The following is an 18,046-nucleotide window of genomic DNA, read 5'->3' as shown; positions in this document are numbered from 1 at the left end:
TGAGGCCCAACGTGGGGAGGAGAGATGGTTCAACCACATTATCATGTGAACACTGACTTTTCCTTTTGTATGCATTTTTCCTTGTCATGCTTTTTGAACGAGAGATAGGGCAGGTATTAGGTCGAGACTACTCCCAGTAGTTACAGGGCAGAATAGGAGTTTTTCCAATCCGAACCATTTAAATATATTATACCCATGGTGTCAGTCTCTGCTTGCAATACCATGCCTCCCCTACATATGTCAGGAGCGGGATATGACTCAATTGGGGGAGGGGAGAACCCTAAAACTCCAGAGGCATACTCACTGAGCCTCAGACCCCTCGACTGCCACAAAAGAATCCATAAGCCTTGACATTTGTAGCAGTAGAGAAGCCACCATCCCCTCCAGGGGACAAGAGGGATGATTCCTGCGGATTTAGTCCCAATACCACCTCTGTGTTATACAACATTGGCTCCAAAACCTGGCCTAGCCTGGAAGTTTGGTCTGGTGGGGGTCATAGACCTGGACTTTTGGGAAGACAAGGTTCTACTACAGAACCATGGTGAAAACCGAATTGAAATACACTGTGGGGACAGAACTGCACAGGAATTCTGGAGAAGGCTCCATTTCCCCATTGTAAGGAAGAAAATGAACCAAAAGGGAACAGAGGTGGCTTTGGATAGGCAGATGAAAACACCTATCGCTAAGGCAAAGAGGGGAGAACAACCTTCCATCCTTCGCGATCTAGCCTTTGCTCAGCGAAATGATCCAGCACTTGCAGAAGCCTTCCAACAAGTGATTTCTGAGGAAAGGAATGGAAAAAGCAGGCCCCTTTCTTCCTGAAACAGGGATTATATAGAAAGGAAACCTCCTAAGAAGACCCAAGTAAAACTCAGTAATACCCAAAACCCATTGCAAGATGATTGCACATAGGACATTTACGGCAATCTAAAACTCAAGCTCACATTAGTGGGAAATTCTACTGGCCAGGTAGCCATGCTGAAATAAAGAACTTCATTCAGACATGCGAGATACGCCAGAAAACCAGCACTCATTCCCTTACCTGCCCCTCTACCTTGCCGATAATAGAAGTCCCCTTCTCCCGACTTGGGATGGATTTCATTGGACCGTTGGAAACCTCTAGACTAGGTAATACATTTGGTATAGTAATTGTTTATTATGCTACTGGGTACCCAGAGGCTTTCCCCCCCCCCATAAAGACCAGCACAACCCAGCAAATTTTAAAACGCCTTTTTACCATTCTTTTGTAGGGTAGGTTTTCCCAAGGAAAATCTAACGGATCAGGGATCCAACTTTATAAGCAAATATGAGTGAAGTCAAGGAATTACTACACATTACCACCTTCAGAACCTCAGTTTACCACCCCCAAACAGACAGATTGGTAGAGGGATTTAGCAAGACCCTTAAAATGATAGAGAAAATTCAAATTGGTAGATGGGAAGGACTTGGATTGCATGATCCCATGGGCCACATTTTGCAGTAAGAAAGACCGCTCATTCAACTACTGGATTCTCTCCTTTGGAACTACCTTACGGTAGAGAACCAAGAGATGTCTTAGACATGCTCCAGAAGACCTGGGAAGAGGCACCTACTCCCCACTCACAAACACTGTTTGCAAACATTTAGTATATTTCAGAGGAAAATGCCATGCATGAGCGTGAGACATCAGACTCCGGGAAGTGCCCATTCATCTCAACCAAGCTGCCAGAAGGCAGCCTACCCCCACTTAGCCAGAGCCCACACCACTCACTCGACCACCACATCCCATGATAAGGAAGCAACCCGCCCCCCCCCCATCATAGCACAATTCAAGTGACCATAAAAGATCCAAGCTTGCACAACTGTTTCACCCCCTCAGCATGAAATACATCCTTTTGTAACACGAGGTACAGGGAGGAATACATTATAGATCAAAACCAAGGTGGAGACCTTGGGTGCGAGAGGAGCGTCATCAACGACGCCCAGAACGTGTGGGTCAGTAGGACTGCATTTCATCCTCCCTTCAACCTGGCACCGATCCCCAAGCACCTAGGTGCCTGCCACAGTTCTGGGCTTGGTATGCTAGCTTAAAAACAATGTATCTCATGTGTGTCCTGACCTTCACCACCTGACGAGATGAGCCCAGCTGACACACGTGGAGCCTGCCTGGCGGCAAAGGAACTAACCAATTGTAGCCTGGCATCCCCTATGGAGCAGGCCCATGTATATGGTCTCGCCAATCAGTGGCACTTGTTTTTACTGCATGCGATGACGCCACATGGCCTTCTAAGCTCTTGCTTGTACCATGATGAACCAGAATGTTCGCGAGCAGGTGAGTCCATTGCTGATATTTTGTATTCTGTACAATTAAAGCTGGTTATCCTTGCAAGCTATCTCCTGGCCTATTTCCCTAGAGGTTTGTATGCACTATGGAGTGTGCGTAATCAGGGACTTGCCTTCATTTGGTGACCCTGGCGACCTGGCACCATCGCCCCCGTACCTGCAGAGGTTTCCAGGTGGCCTCTCCAGAAGGGCTGTGCCCACCTACAGTGACCAGTCCGAAAACACATATGCTCAGTGGCCTTCTGGGGGCCATCTCTGCAGAATACTGCCTGCTCTTTGGAGCAGGGTGCAGCCCAAAGGAGAGGTGCAGGGCGGTTGTGGAACACTGTGAATGGAGGTGTTTGAGAGAACGTGAAAACGAGAGTATAGCCAGCAAGAGATATCAAAGTAGGGTTGGGTTTATGGAGCAGTATGAATAGTGTGAACACGCAGCAACCAACATTGAGAGTGTGATATGTTAATGGACTGTTGATTTTTTGGCCTTTTTATTCTTTTAAGATATTGGGAATAAGAAAAATGGAATACGAGAGCCTCCTTGAGTGAGGGGAGAGGGTGGTGCCACATGCACGGGCTCGACCAGTACGGGGAAAATAAGAGCCCTTTATAATTAGAGAGCTTGGGAAAAGAAGTGGTGGTTGTTTTAGCTTGTTTTTTTTGTTTTGTTGGTGTATTTTAAAGTGTATGGAAGAGGCCCAGGAGGAGCATGTGTGGGCGAATCAGGAGAGTGCAGTTATCGCGTCAAGAAGCGCCATTGAGGGAATAGCGGGTGGGGGAGATGTGAACTGTTGATTTTTCTGGGCATTCACTGACAGTATTGACATGTATTAAAGACAAGACTGAACTGTACGTTTTAAATGCTTCAAACGAATTTCTGTTTTTACTGTGGCGCAGTAGACTATGCGTGGCCCCATTACCAGACACATGCCAGACACACCCTTAGACCATATATGTAAGGCCTTGTATTGTGAAAACATTAAGAAATATCACAATCAATGGGTGACTGAGACCAAAGGGGGAGGAATGCCTCCCTCCTGGCCCAAGCAAGGATCGTTTGACCGAGGTGCACTAGAGCACATGTCCACTTTTCTGCCAGCAAGGTATAAAGGGAGACCGTTACAAAATAGAAGGGAATTATTAAACCTCTGGAAAATGTTTGAAGAAACAGAGGAACCGAAAGGAGAGAAGGGGGCGACGCATGACAGTAACAAGGAGATGGGTGAGAAAAATGTGGAGACTAAAGAGGATAGATCCGCTATCAACGCGCCCAGCAGAAGGGTATACCAACCAGACATGTTTGTTAGCGGGCCCTATGGTGGCCACACCCCAGCCATATGTCTCACCTCCGGAGGAGTGAGCGCAAGACCCCACCAAGGCTAGAAAGCCTATGGGACAGGAGATTAAAAGAGGTTTGGCAGAATAGCGTTAACATGTAAAAAAGTGCAACTAAGGGTGGGAAAGGAAAAATGAAAATGCAAATGCCACCAATACACAAGGGCACAGGGCGACGGCACTATGTACCCTGGGCACAAATGGACAACCTCCTTAAAGTGCTCCCCCAACTCACGGCGGAGGCTGGGATATTGATATATGCATCTGAAAAGAAAACAGCAGGGGTACCCTTAGCAATAGGGGACATCAAGAGTTCATTGGTAGCCACAGTTGAAGACCAAGCAGAGAGTGTGTGGATTAAAGCAGAGTACCCAGGAGTAACGATGCCCATGATGGAGCATCATTCAACAATATTAGAGCACGAGTATGGGATGCACTGCGGCAAACGTTCCCACACACCCCAGATTTACAGTCAATAATGCAGTGCACAATGGGAGATGAGGAAGACCCTGCACAGTATATTCTTAGTGTTGTAGAGATGCGGAGAGCAGGAACGGGCAGCGCCTGGGATCAATAAACATCATTCTATTTTATTGTAAAAAGAGGCCACACCAAAGAAGTACAGAAGGCGCTTTACAAGATGGCTGGGGTAAAAGCTAAGGGGTGGCCTGAAATTCAAAGCATTATAGTACACCACTGTAGAATAATCAAAGAGTGAGAAAAGGAAATTATACAAAGGCGACAAGCTGAGGAAGCGAAACTAGTTGAAAATAAACTGGTGAAAAGGTGGCCGCAGTAGCGACAGGGCCGCCACCAGAGCAGACAGGAGAAGAAGGGTGCTTCTCTAATGCGACCCTGCAAGAATAGCAGCAGTGTGGGCTGAAAGAGGACAAGGACAGTGGGGAAAACTAGAAATGTTCAGGACCACAGTGGCAAGGAGGACAGCAAGAAGGACGAGGTGGGTTCCCAGGGCCTAGAGGAGGGGATTTGGAGGTCTGGGACCAAGAAGTGCGGGACCAGGTCAGTGCTGGACATGCAGGAGGTGGGGTCATTTTTCGAGACTGTGTTGCAGCAGGGAGGGAATTACAACTACAACCAGTAGCATTACGAGTGTCCCCATCGATGCAGCTCCCAAGATCCACGTCCCAGCTCAATACCATACGCGATTAATCAGGCTTACAAACAGCTAGCCCCACAAATCCCTGGCCCATATCACCCACAACCCCAGCAACAAGCCGTTCAGCATTACCAGAAACGCCCAAACCTACAGCCAACAGAATAGAAACGATTTTGGTACTGCCCCAGTAGCCCCATTTCAAGGCGCTACAGTGGTAGGGGGCGATGGTCTGCAGTTCGCCAGCTTGCGTTGTGGGGTGGGGTGTGCAGTTTCAGCTGGTTGCTAGATGGTGGTGCAAAAGCAGGTGCAAAGGTTGTTTGTTGGCGGTAGTTTTTGTTTGCGTGGGGGTGTGCTGCAGGCGTTCTGGGCTCAACTTGTGGTTTGCGATGTGGGTTACTTTGCAGTTTAAAATCCATGAATCAGCGAATATCGCTAAACTATTTGCACTTGCAAGTAGGTGCAATGTTCTTTATGGCGCCGAGTAGTTCGCGCATATTTAGTGCTTTTTCTTCGAGTTTAGCTGGTAAAAGTTTTTTTTTTTTTTTTTTTTTTTAACACATAGAAGATTAGCAACTTACCAAGTCTGTTAACAGCATAGACAATAGTAGAACCACTTCCAATACCAAGGGCTTGATTATTCTGGAAAATACAAAAAAAAAATAAGTGGAAAAACTGTTTTCACTGCTGCCTTGTAGTGAAACACTTGCCATATGCTCATGGAGGTATCTTAGTATTTTAATACATCTAAGACTTTAAACAATTATTTAATGAAACATGAAAATATCAAAGACGGGCATGGACCCACCAGGTGTCTTTAAGTCAGTGCTCTCAAGGATCGCAAAATCTACTAGCCACTAGCATTAGTGAGGGCAAATACCATTTGCATGAAAATCGATCTTGCTGGCGATTATGGGGATTTTAGAAACGTATTTTTCCATTTACTGCAAAAACACTTTTTGCAGTAAAGTTAAATACAGGTTTCACTGGGCATGCTTGACACCATTGCAGCAAATATGAAGCGTGTTTACAGCAACATTTTACAAAAAGCAGTGGTAAATTATTTTTCCATCAGTACCTTGGTGCAAGTGCATTTCTCGTAGGCCCAGTATACTAAGGAACTCGCCCTGCAGGTCTAGTTGGATTTTTAAGAATTTTCAAGGCCTGGCTTCATATTCTAGGCGCATTATCCAAAAGAGTCTTTACAGCCCCCTCCCCTGCACCTTCCACCACAGAATTACACACCCACCCCAGGTGGATAAATAGAGCACTCCCACCTGGTTAGTTCTGAATATCCCTCCTAACATTAAGAGGCAAGCGTAGCTGGCTCAACGCAGTGTAGGCTGAGAATTAAGACCGACTTAGGTGATCAGGGGGTTGATATATAGGTACAATTCACAACACTGAAGACAGAGTTCAGCACAGAAATATAAAACTATTATATTTTTCAGGCCCAAATATACATAAGGGGACTATATTTATATGTACACAGTAGCTATATCAAAGCGAGATTGTACAACACTTTACAGTAGAAAACGGTAAAACTAAATTTACAATCAGCAAAAGCAATACTGTGCAAGTAAAATGGGGAGTGGGGGGATAAAGAAAATGCATCCCATCTTAGCATTTTGAGGTGGTGCTCCTAAACGGTTCGAATAAAAAAATGCAACACTGGGAAGCCTAGGGCTATAGAACACAAGATGACAAAGAATTTCCATTTAACACTGCAGATATTTAAAGGGGCGAGTTATCAGGCCACAAAAAAAGAAGAGCCATAAAAAGCTAATTGAGCAGCCAAGTGTAATGAGGCGGAGGTACGAAAAGGAGATCAGTCTAAGTCCCAGATGGGTAGGTCCGGCTTCACCAAGCAGCACAACAAAGAGTGAATGGATGGAGTCAGAGACTGGATTGCTTTGACATACTTCTGTGCTCCAATAGAAGTTGGTCTAACAGGTTGTAGCTACTTTTGTCTAATGTACTGGTTTTGTTTTGGGTTTTTTGGATAGGAAGCAGCTGGCCCGAAAGACGAACCAACTTAAGAATGGGCGTATTAACTTGGCTTGTCAAAAGAAATGAGATAAGAGTTTCATGGATTGTGAATATCCAGTTCTAGCCTGTTGGCTGAGTTTATGTTCAAAGTTGTATGAATGGAAGAAAATCCATAACGTTTGAAACCACGACGCAGCGAGAAGGGCAAAGCAGAAAAATCCGCTGAGCAGCCTCCTCCTCACGGCACTATGAGAGAGCCCGCTTCCGCTCCTAGTCCCCTCCATCCTGAAGGAGGGGTTTCGGCTCGGTGAGAGGAGCTCGGCCGTCTATGGTGAATCCCGCTGTAGGAAGGAGAGGGCCCCGTATAACATCTGCTACGAGGGAGACGACAGCTGACGAGAGGCGGGACGGCCAAACAGCTGTTAAGAGAGGCGGAGTTGGGTCGCTGAAGCCCGACACGAAGAACAGATTGAACCGACGGCGAAGTAAGTGAAGGAGAGAGACTGATATCGTAAAAACAAACATGAAGTTATTTGAATGAGACATTGCCAACGCTAGCAGAAACACTCTGCATGATCAGATACACTGATCAAGTACAAGCGTCCAGAACTCCAGAGTGCTTGTTGGTTATACGGAGGCTCAGCTCGAAACATAAAACTGACAAAGAGCCAGTTAAAAGGGAGGTGCCGTATAAAAATCAAGAACCGTGTCAAAGAGACAGGTCAAAGCAGTCCCTTTCTGAAACAGCCTAAAGTTTGAGTCAAGAAAATAGTCGAAAGAGCAATAAAACCTCCCCAAAGACCTTGAAGGAAAGACATTAGCCTGTATTGCACATCCCAGGGAGAAGACCCAACACCCCCTGGCATTTCCCGCACTAAAGTGAAAGTGAGGCATCTTAATACTGGAAAGAAGTCCCACACTGAGATCTGTGACACCAAGTAAAGACAAAAATCAGCTAAGCCGTCACAAATTGCAGTTTTACACGGGTCACTTTTATATGTGAAATGATAGTTTTTAGAGAAGTAAGTGGGAATGTATGCTCTTCATTATACATTTGTAGCAATGTGATTAAAGTGTAGAAAGGCTTAGAGCAAGTGATTAGTAGTAGCTTTTGCGTTTCTTAAATTGATTCAGAAGCTGCACCATTAGCAATTATTTTGTAAAGGGACAGGCTGAAAATGAGCACGTGCTCAGAGCAAGAAAATGAGCACATGTGCTCAGAGCAAGTGATAAATGATAATAAATGAGTTGCTGCTATGAAGAGGTTTACATTGACCATTACGAAGCATTCGGATCATTTGGGAAAGAAAAGGAGTAAGAATGACTGTGTACTAAGTGACACTAAACAAGATGCTTTAGAAAGAGTTCCTATTGCTCATTGGAAAGGGGCTGGACTAAGAATTAACTTTTGTTTTTAGAGAATGTGCCACTTCAGTGGAGAGGGTATGAACTCCCACTGTTGAGCGTGGCTTACCAATAACCCGTTACAGTATGGGTAGCAATGCTTTGCATTCACACACTGGATTTCTAGAGGAAGAACACCTTGGGACCAGAAAGGAAACACTGGAGTTAAAAGAGTTGGGAAGTGCAAACTCCTTGAGTAATTTAGGCTGCAAACAGTTACATTGGTTTAGCCATGTAGTCAGCATAAACAAATAGAAATACACTTACGTTCCCAGAATGAAAGAAATGCATACTCTAGTTCAAAGTTCAGCAGAATGCAACAACCCTTGGCAATTAAATGGTGTTGATTATGTTTTAGCTCTTAGAATACATAACCGATAAATTATTTTCCAGTGCAGTGAAACATTTGCAAAAAGCTTAATATACATTTGGAGTGTTCAGTGTTTTCAGACCTGCCATATTTTGTGATGGCAGTGCATTCTAATGAGAGAAATTAAGGCAAGTCTGGAGAATTGGCTTGGTTGCCGGAACAAACCACAGGCAAGGCAGGAATAACTCCCCTTTGGTATGCAATGTGTCAGCTTGAAGCTAGTTCCCACCTCTCTGTATGAAAGGCAGTGAATGACCAGTCTGAGTCCAGCAGTTACCACAGGTGTCCCTGCATAGCAGACTTCTTTCGGGAGGGGAGAAGTATGCGATGTGGTTGAGACAGGTAGTCTGCTCCCAGCACAAACTTCAAGAGAGACCTGCGCTTTAATAAAGAGTCACAGTCGGCATAGTTAACCAGAGAGACTCATCTACAGCAGACACGAAGATGGGTGGGACTTATTGTGTTGTCACCCGTTGTCTGTCTTGTTGCAGAGCACTCTGGTCCCGACATAAAAGACAATTGTTGGTGGGGACCCCGGATTGGTTCATTAAGGTAAGGATTATCCTGCACCAATCACTGGGGCACATTTGGTTTAAAAAAAAAATTACAAAAAAAATAGAAAAATAAAAAGAAGAGGGCTGAACCCCTCACTTAGCAGATCATCCGATGAATTTAAGTAGAAGGACTCATTTGGATTTGGGCTGAAGATACAGTCTACCTTACATCTTCCACCAGTGAAGGAAGGCCAGGTGTTCCAAGAGGGAAGCAAGATCTCCCCTCTAAACATCTCCCAGGGAACAGAGGGAGATACCAGACTCAGAGGACCCATCCAGCAGCTCAAGAAACCGGTACCCAGCCAGCACACAGCATGCCCTGCTAGGTTCTGCCAGCAAGCTTCCAAGGCTGGAAGTGCTGGAGAGTCGCTGGACTAAGGACAAGGCCGTTGCCTGCAGTCACTCTGAACTTTGGGCCGTTCAGCTTGAGGACGATACGAGCCCTGCAAAGAAGCTAGGAAGAGTGTCACACAAGCATCTTTCAGCGTTCATCTTTCATCTTTCAAGGACATTTTCTAGACAGTCGAATCCTCGAACCGCATCTGGCTGCACCGCTGACTGTTGTCAAGCTGCAGCCACAAGAACCATCCGGGCTGCCTCGACCAGCATTCCAGATCCACCAACCAGCAATGAGACAATGATTCTTGGCCACAAGCCGCTGCACCGGACTGCTTGCAGAACTGCTTGCCGCCAGGTACCCCCAGCTGTCTCCCGCCACTAACTCCGCCTCGACTCTGTTGAGCACCAAGAACTTCTTCAGCACCAGGTACATTGTGGAGTTACGACTCTTTGCCCCCTTGGTGCTGGAACCGAAAATAACCTTGAACAGTAAGATTGATTACTTTACCAACTATCCTTCTGTCAGTATCCAGAGTGCATCCATTTCCTTTGTGAAACTGTCTCTCCTCAGATTCTTTACAGGGTGGGTCATATTTGTAGTGTGCTAGAACTGTCTGTTGTAGTAATAATAAAGTAGATATTTTTATACAACCTTATACAACCTTGACTGGACGGTCCCTTTTATCATTGGGTAATAACTGTATTTTGCTGTATTGCAACTAACCAACGATCCACGACCTTGCGGAGATAAGCCTGCCATTCCATCCACAGGACAAGGAGGTCTTATAATTCTACTTGTAATGACATCTGTTTGGATATCTTCTGGTGTACTAGAGGTGTGGGGCTGATTGATGAATTAGAAACAGATATTCATCCCGGGACCACTGGTGGCCTGAAAGTTGATTTGTCACATTGGTGGCTGCTGTGGGATAAGTTGGAACCTTGCGCACAGCTTAGTAACCCAATGATAAAAGTACTGTTGCTGGCAAAGTTGTGTCACTGCTAATAGTCATGGAGACTATAAAAAAGGCATGACCAAGGATGTGCTATGCGTTTTATGTTGAGAGGGGACTGTCTCACTGCACAAGAAGCGAGGGAGGTTGGGGAGAAGACCTCCAGGGGATGGGCTAGGCTCTGTGTACCCGAGAAAATGAAATGACAAGGATGACCGCATGAGTAGTGTTTCTCGCCAATCATGCTGCCGGGCGTGCGGTGGGCAAGTGTGGTGTCTGAACACTTGAGAGGGTCAGTGAGGACCGGGGCTAGTACGGCATCCTGCAGGTCCCAGGCCTCAGCACAGCCTAAGTGGTCCAGAAATAGTTCTGGCTGTTAATGTGGCTGTGGCTAGAAAGCTCCTGCTCAAAAAGGAGACTAGCGCTAGAGGAACAGAAACCGTGGGACAAGGTCACCATAGAGATGTGCAAGCTGGCACTTGGGAGTAGAAGGAGGCCAACAAATCCAACTCTAGCGAAAGCAGCAGTAGTGGCTCAAACCAGGGTGCCCGGGATAAGCCCAGAAGGCACATCCCCAAAGACTTAATACAGGATTATGAAGTGGAGAAGCATATTTTTGACTGGTTTGAAGCGCTCGAGCTGGCATTCCAGCTGCAGGAGATAAATGAAGTACTGTGGGGTGCAGCCCCGATTGACTCGCTTACCCACATCAGTGACTGATGCAATTCTTCAGTTTACTCCTGAGGAAAGGCCAGTTTGACAGCATGAAGGCAGCCCTCCTCAGGAAGTTCTGTAAAAACCCAGAACAGTATCTCAAGATCTTCACAGAGCTTGGAAAGAAAAAGGCAGACATTTGAAGCATTCACACACTTGTTGAAATTTCAGAGCGGGTGGGTGACTGGTAACAAAGTTGACACATTTAAAAAGGGATGTACAATTTGATTGCATGTGAGCATGTGTGAAAAATTGTGAGGTTGGCCTACACCAGCATCGTGTGGACAAGACTAACAGACCCTAGGGAGCTTGCAAAGGCTGCCAACAGGTTTGAGAGTACTCTAGTCCTGAAAAAAGGCTCAGGCGAGCACACCCAAACCGGAATTGAAATCGGCAGACAAAAAAAGCAAACAAGAATGGAAGGTGAAAAGTCCAACCCCAATCGTCTTCAAAGTCAGGTCCCCAAAAGAACAAGGGAAACCCCAAACTCTAGTTCAGATGTGCACACCAAAAAGAAGAGCGCAGGCACCCTTAACACTGGGAAACCTGCGTTCTCACCACCCAAAAGGTTGTTTCATGTGTAAGAAGCTGGGCCATAGGAAATGGATCCTGCTTGCAAGGGCTTACCCAAGTAAGCCACAGCAAATGTTAGACTCATGGAGGAGTGGCCGAATGTGGATTGGTTACACCGAATGGGAACGGTACCAGATCTCCAGAAGAGACCCCAGTTCCCAATAATACTCAACTCTATCTAGAGTATGTGTACATCAATTAACCCAAAACACCTGCGGTTCAAGACACTGCGGCTAGCGTCACCGCTGTCACCCGGCAATGGGTTCAGCCAGGCCACTATATTACTGGGCCCAATTTGTGCTTAAGTGGATTTGATAGTAAGAGTAAGTGCCGCTTGGTGATAGAGTTCAGCTGGCGAGGTAAAATAACCCAGCGCTGTCTATCAGTGAAAGAGACCATCCCGGTCCCATGTCTATCGGGTAATGATCTTCCTGATCCCAAAGTAGTCGCAGCAGCTTCACAATCGAGAGCCAAAGAGATTATGAGATGGAAGGGTCTGCAAGCCTTTTGGCCTGGAGACACATGGTCCAGAGGTCAAATAAGTATTCATCTCAGGAAATCTGTTGAAAACAGCCCAAACCTTTTGCACTGAAAAATATGTAGACGTGACCACAGCCTCCTAGAATTGATATGAGCCAAAACCTCACCAAAGAAACAGGAAAACAATTAACAGCGTAGAAGTCACAAAAGGACGCAACAGACTTCGAGAGGTAGAGACATTGAATGCATTATAAATACATTGAGCAATGTCCAAGGGAATACGGATATGGCTATAGAAGATGCATGGCCGTTAGCAAATTTCAAAGAAACAACAAGAATTGTGAGGAATCCTCCTTTGACCCGCTACATCTTAGTAGCATAAACTAGGACAAGTGTTTGCTCTGAAGAAAAATCAGACAAAAACAGCAACCTGACATGACACTTCCATCTAAAAGCCAAAAGACAAAAAGTACAAAACTGGCTTATAGCAACGAAATCACTCAGAGCGCAACAAGATGCCGAAACAATCATGAAAACGATCAAGCAGAACACAAGGCACCTACGGGAACTTCTTAAACAACAAGGGTAGATTCCAACCGAGTCACCTTACTTCAAATGTTCCCGAACAAAATTGGATTGTGCACTTCTCAAACTTACATGCTGCCATATCACAAGAGCCCCAGTGGGTACCAAACAAAAACGACAAAGCAATGGAACAAGGATGACATTGAACAAATGATCGGCAGAAAACTGGTCGCGGGCATCATGGTCTAACCAGCTGCATGTTGAAAGAAGCATCTGGATTATGAGCCAAATTAATAACTATCTTGTACTTGGACAAATGCTATCATACGTCCAATTGCTTTATCTGATATTAGGAGTAAAATGTTCAGCTCTATCCTACTATGAGAGCTAACTTTATGGGGTAAGAAAAGTGGTTGGCTAGATCCCCGTCAAACGTGGTTCAATAAAGGAATCGGCACAACCCTAAATTTCATCTTATACATACTGAAATTAAAGACATTACACAACAAAAAATTAAATACGCCCTTGCGTTCATTGACTTTTAACAAGCATTTCATAGTGTGGACAGAGGCAGACTGTGGGCTTAATTAAGAGTGGCAGAGTGGTACTGCCCACGAGATCTACTAGAGGCTATTGTGTCCCTGTATTCAAACAACAATCCAGATGTCTAAAACATTCAAGGCCAACTGATAAATAAAATACCTCCATGTTATTCAACTAATATCCATCAGACTTTCATGAATCCCAGGAATGTGTTGCAGCCTTTCCACTGAAACTAGCAAATCAACATATTGCATGGGTCCTATATGCAGATGACATGGTCATCATCCATCAGACCAGAATTGGGTTGTAAAGAAGACTGGATCCCTTTGTGGAATATACTACAGCCAATAACCTAAGAATAAACACAAAGAAAAACAGTGCTCTAGAATTAGGAGCCAAACAGGGAATTCACAATCAAAGAGGGCCTTTATCTGGCAAATAGGAGGCCAACATCTCACGCAGGTAAAATCTATCATCTATTTAGGCATCCTCTTTAATTGGAATATCAATGAGAAGAAGGTCTGTTTGCTCCAGCCAAAGCAATCCTAAATCGATATGAAAATATCCATTGGTACCAGTGCTACTATCCTACAAGCAGAAGGTGATACCTGTATTAACACATGGAGCGGAAGCATTATTAAACCTGTCCTGGGAAACATGGCCAGTGCTGGAAGGCCTATTCTGGAGACAGGTGCTACTACTCCCTAAGGGGCTCGCAATCAGTGTAATCAGATACGAACAGATCTGCAGTCAATGGAATCTCAGGTTCGGGGGAAATCCCTGCCCTTATCAAGGAAATGTATATTGGAAGAATATTCTCTGCCCCCTTGAAGTCATAAGACCCAAAAGGATTGGAACAAGAGAAGTACTATTAGAATATTGGAAAGAAAAATGCCTTATTTGGCTTAAGGAGATAGGAGCAACAACAGAAATGCATGTAACAAATCCTGACATGGTCAAGAGGTAGCTAAAAGACTGATTGAATTCAAACACCGACTAAGAAGCCCAGCAATCGAATGAGCATCTCAAACACATTGGAAGGAAGAGATTTGAATGTTGTAACAGAATAGATCGAAAAATGTCCATCAAGACATTACTGAGACAGGTTTCTATGATTTAGGCTGAATACACTTCCAATGGGTGATAATTCTATACTTTTGAGAAAAAAAAACATCCACATGGCAATCCATGGTGTAGAAACTGCCAGAGTTCAGATCTGGGAAAACTTGCAACATATCATGACTGCCTGCCCGGCGTTGAGAAATACAAGGACAACACACCTGGAAAATGTCTGCAAAATAGTCTCGTTATCTGCAGAGGAATAGTGGAGCAACATTGTCGGCGGGGCTGACGTGAGCCTAACCTTAGCAGCAATTACATTTTTGGAACAAACTTGAGACAATATCCCATTGAAACAAAACTGGTAACAGAACTGATATGCAATGGCAATCAGTATTTTCTAGCATAAATGGAACTGTCTTACCTGACGTATTTCATGCGTGATGATCAAATCAAATGTGATGCGTGATAAACCATATTCCATTTTTTTTTAATTTTTTTGGCTTTTTTTTTTTTAAGTAGTTCTAATCAGCAGCAAAGCCAGAACAAAAATGCATAGGTGGCCGGATCAGTTGAAGCTTGGAAAGGGATAGCCATTTGTGTGAGCTCCCCAGTAAAAGAATTAGATGTCAGCTGCACAGGCTGAGGAGCTTGGCGCGGAACTATGACACTGGAGGAAGACGAGCCATGAGGTAGCTCAAGGGTCACATTTCCTGGAGTTTCTAGCAGGCTCATTTTCAATGCGAGCCCTGGCTTCACTGGCTGTAAAATGCTGCATTCTGCTAAAGATGGACAATAGCAGTCTCCTCTGTGGCACACGGTTGCAGCTCCTAGCAGAGCTAGCCAAAAGCTTTTTGGCATTACAACCTGGCGAGGAACACCTCAGTGAGGGTGGAGTATCTACCAGGACTGTCAAACACATTGAAAGACTGGAATTCATGGTACCTGAAGGACACAAGCGACTGGCAGCTACAAAGAGAAGTCTTTCAAGGATGTATGAGCATGTGGGGCCTATGTTTGACAAATCTTGTCACTTCAAGAATCAATCAATAACTTAAGAGATTCTTCAGTCGGAGGCTGGATCTATTGATAACAGCCTGACACATTCCTCCAGTACTGGGGACAGGGAACAGAGTATGCGTTTCACCCATTCGCATTGATCATGAGGACGCTAGCAAATGCCAGGAAGCCTAGTTGGTGATGATCATGCTATTCGGATCATAGCAAGCTTGGTTCCAGAGTGTCTTAGAGCGGATGACACCCTTGGTGCTCCACTCTCCTCCACCCCCCCCCCCCCCCAATACCTCACATACTCTGGGACACAGCAGGGAATTTTCAACCAACTGTGTTAGACAGGTCAGTCACTCTAGTGGCATGGAGGATTTCCAGAGTATGAAATGATATTTTATTTAGATCGCACCCATACACAGATGTTACAGAGTTGGGAAAGCAATGGCATTCGGAGCAAGCTGGGAGTTTCATTCATAACTCATGGGCTACAGGTACAACAAAGTCGTACAAAGAGGCTTAGCGCGGCTGGGCTATGGAAAAGGATTGAGATCCCATTACTGCAGATGAGCTCGAGATGGCCATCAATATTAGATGCAGAGGGTAGGGCATACAAAACGGTTAATGTCTTAAATCAGGCATTTGGGCTGAACATGCGTTAGTGGATGGCACAGCTATTGATTAACACCATGCTCAAGAAACTGTTATGGGAGAAGACTAGTGAAGCTTTCGTTCTCCCGCCTCCCCAAGTACTCCATATTATGGAATTTTAACAAACACTTTTTTTGCTCAGTTGGCCCGATGATGATCAGCTATCCAGGAAGGCCTGATATCTTTCAAGAGAATGGCCAACATGAAGACATGAAGGCTTTGTTGGTAACAAGCAGATTTTTGCACTACAAGGGGTAATCTTCCATATTTCAAGGCAGACGAAGACAGGGATCACAGTGGCATCTTTCCCGGACCAGACTAAGCTTTATGTAATACAATGCCTCAGAAGTTGTGAGGCAGTAAAGGCGCACCTTAGGCCGGTCAGAGAAACCCAAACATTGATTAGCCTTACCAAGCCCCACAAAGCGGTCTCCTATGCCACTCCAGCCAGATGGGTTAAGTGGGTCATGGGCCATGTAAAAATATCCTAAAGGGGCAGCAGGGACTGTTTTTTTTAAATATCTTTAAAGATAAAGTCAAGAACATACTGTAGTCATAACAGGCACAGTGTATCTGCTATACTGACCAGAGCACATTATCAAAAGCTAGAATAACATTTTATGATCCGTTATATATAATTCCAAGATGGAAACACAGTTACATTACTATTATACTCTTGAAATACCACATGAGAAAGATTGGAAGGGTGGGGGCAAATAGCACCAGTGAGGGTTGTAGTCCGATTCTGCATAATATCAGAGCATTTTGGGCACATAAGAATGAGCAATGGTCTTTGTATTTGACAAATGTCTGTAATAAAAGTATTGTATGCTTTAGTCACTACATATCTAATGCACACTGGCTTTTCTGCTCATTTCATTTTTCGCACTAGTTACCCCAACTTTAAAATGTTTATAACTCTTGACTATGTAGACGAATTTAGACTGCATCAGGATGTGGCTGTGACATGAGCGACAACATTGGCATCCATGGGTCTTCCGAAGATAACATACCCTTTCCCCAACATAGACTTGTATCCCAGCCTCAAGAGAACCAATATGTTGTTTCTTCTTAAAAAGACAGTCTCCCTAAAAGTGGATTACACAGCTTTGAATAGCGTCTCATTCCGTCCTTTCTTTGCAGGTAAATGACGAGTAGCCAATTGCAGCGGGGGGGGGGGGGGGGGGCAGGGGGGGATTGAAAAGAGGGTCGGAATTTTAGCTTTAATGTGCATAGAACAGTGACGGGGTTAGGTGCTAAATGGTTGCCCAACATGCGACCTGGCTGGTGTAGCCGGTACCTACTTGGCTGCATAGGCTTACACAGATGGCAAAACGCCTCACGCCTCCTCTCTATTCAGATCGGAGCAGGACGAAGCCTCACTCTAAAAATAGTATGGAGATACTCTGTCCATTAGCATCAACTTCACACCATGCACTTTTGCCTCCCCCCCCCCTATTAATCCTACAATTCATTTTAGTGCAAGCTACTCCACGCTTGAGTAACTCGCGGAGTACGTCTCACTGATGCTCTGTCCCGGGGTAAATGCACTTTGCACAGGTTTCCCATGAGCGTAGTTACCTTCACGTGGTTATCCACAGCCGCGAAACCAGCCAACCTTTTCGCTTCCTCTGCCATCTTGCTGCACATTGCACTGAGTAGCCTGCGACTCTGAAGCATGTGGGACTTAGCTCCCATCCGAGAAACGGAGCGTAGCAACGCCCCGCCTACTCCTCTTCACGTGACAGACGTGACTTTGGGCACGTCGCGTTCCCTTGCCTGCACGTAGCGTCCAAATTCATCTCGTCCCTCATCATGAGCGGGAACAGGGAAGGAGGTGTCTAACATTTAAATTGGCAATTTGGCATTTCTCTCTTTTGACTGGAAGACTCGTTTGCAAGGCAAACGGCAAGCATACTTGCCAACGTTCTGTGACCAAAAAGATGTAGGATTTTTCAAGTGTGAAAAAAAAAATAATTCCCGTAACAATGACATCACAGGAAAATACAAAACATACAAACAGCACAACATGGAAAGATGTTGAAATGTTAAAAATGTATAATTCTGAATGCTAATATCAAATTGTTGGCAGATGCTGTGTGATGGCCACTCTGCCACT

At 45.0% G+C, this 18,046-nt stretch overlaps 1 protein-coding gene across 1 annotated transcript in view; it reads right to left on the bottom strand.

The window, feature by feature from the left end:
• The window catches only part of RPIA (ribose 5-phosphate isomerase A), an 85,206-nt gene extending 67,429 nt beyond the window's left edge, over window positions 1–17,777 (bottom strand). The window contains exons 1-2 of the mRNA XM_069632208.1: window positions 17,509–17,777; window positions 5,347–5,407 (exon numbers count right to left, since the gene is read on the bottom strand). Of these exons, the coding sequence (XP_069488309.1) occupies window positions 5,347–5,407; window positions 17,509–17,625 (178 nt within the window). The 5' untranslated portion in view covers window positions 17,626–17,777. The remainder of the gene's footprint in view (window positions 1–5,346; window positions 5,408–17,508) is intronic.
• Between the last annotated feature and the right edge of the window lie 269 nt (window positions 17,778–18,046).

This window comes from Ambystoma mexicanum, chromosome 6q, assembly GCF_040938575.1.
Source record: "Ambystoma mexicanum isolate Mex_15411 chromosome 6q, UKY_AmexF1_1, whole genome shotgun sequence".
Classification (NCBI taxonomy): Eukaryota; Metazoa; Chordata; class Amphibia; order Caudata; family Ambystomatidae; genus Ambystoma; species Ambystoma mexicanum.
The sequence above is the reverse complement of the archived record's forward strand: the minus strand, read 5'-3'. Positions and strand labels throughout refer to the sequence as shown.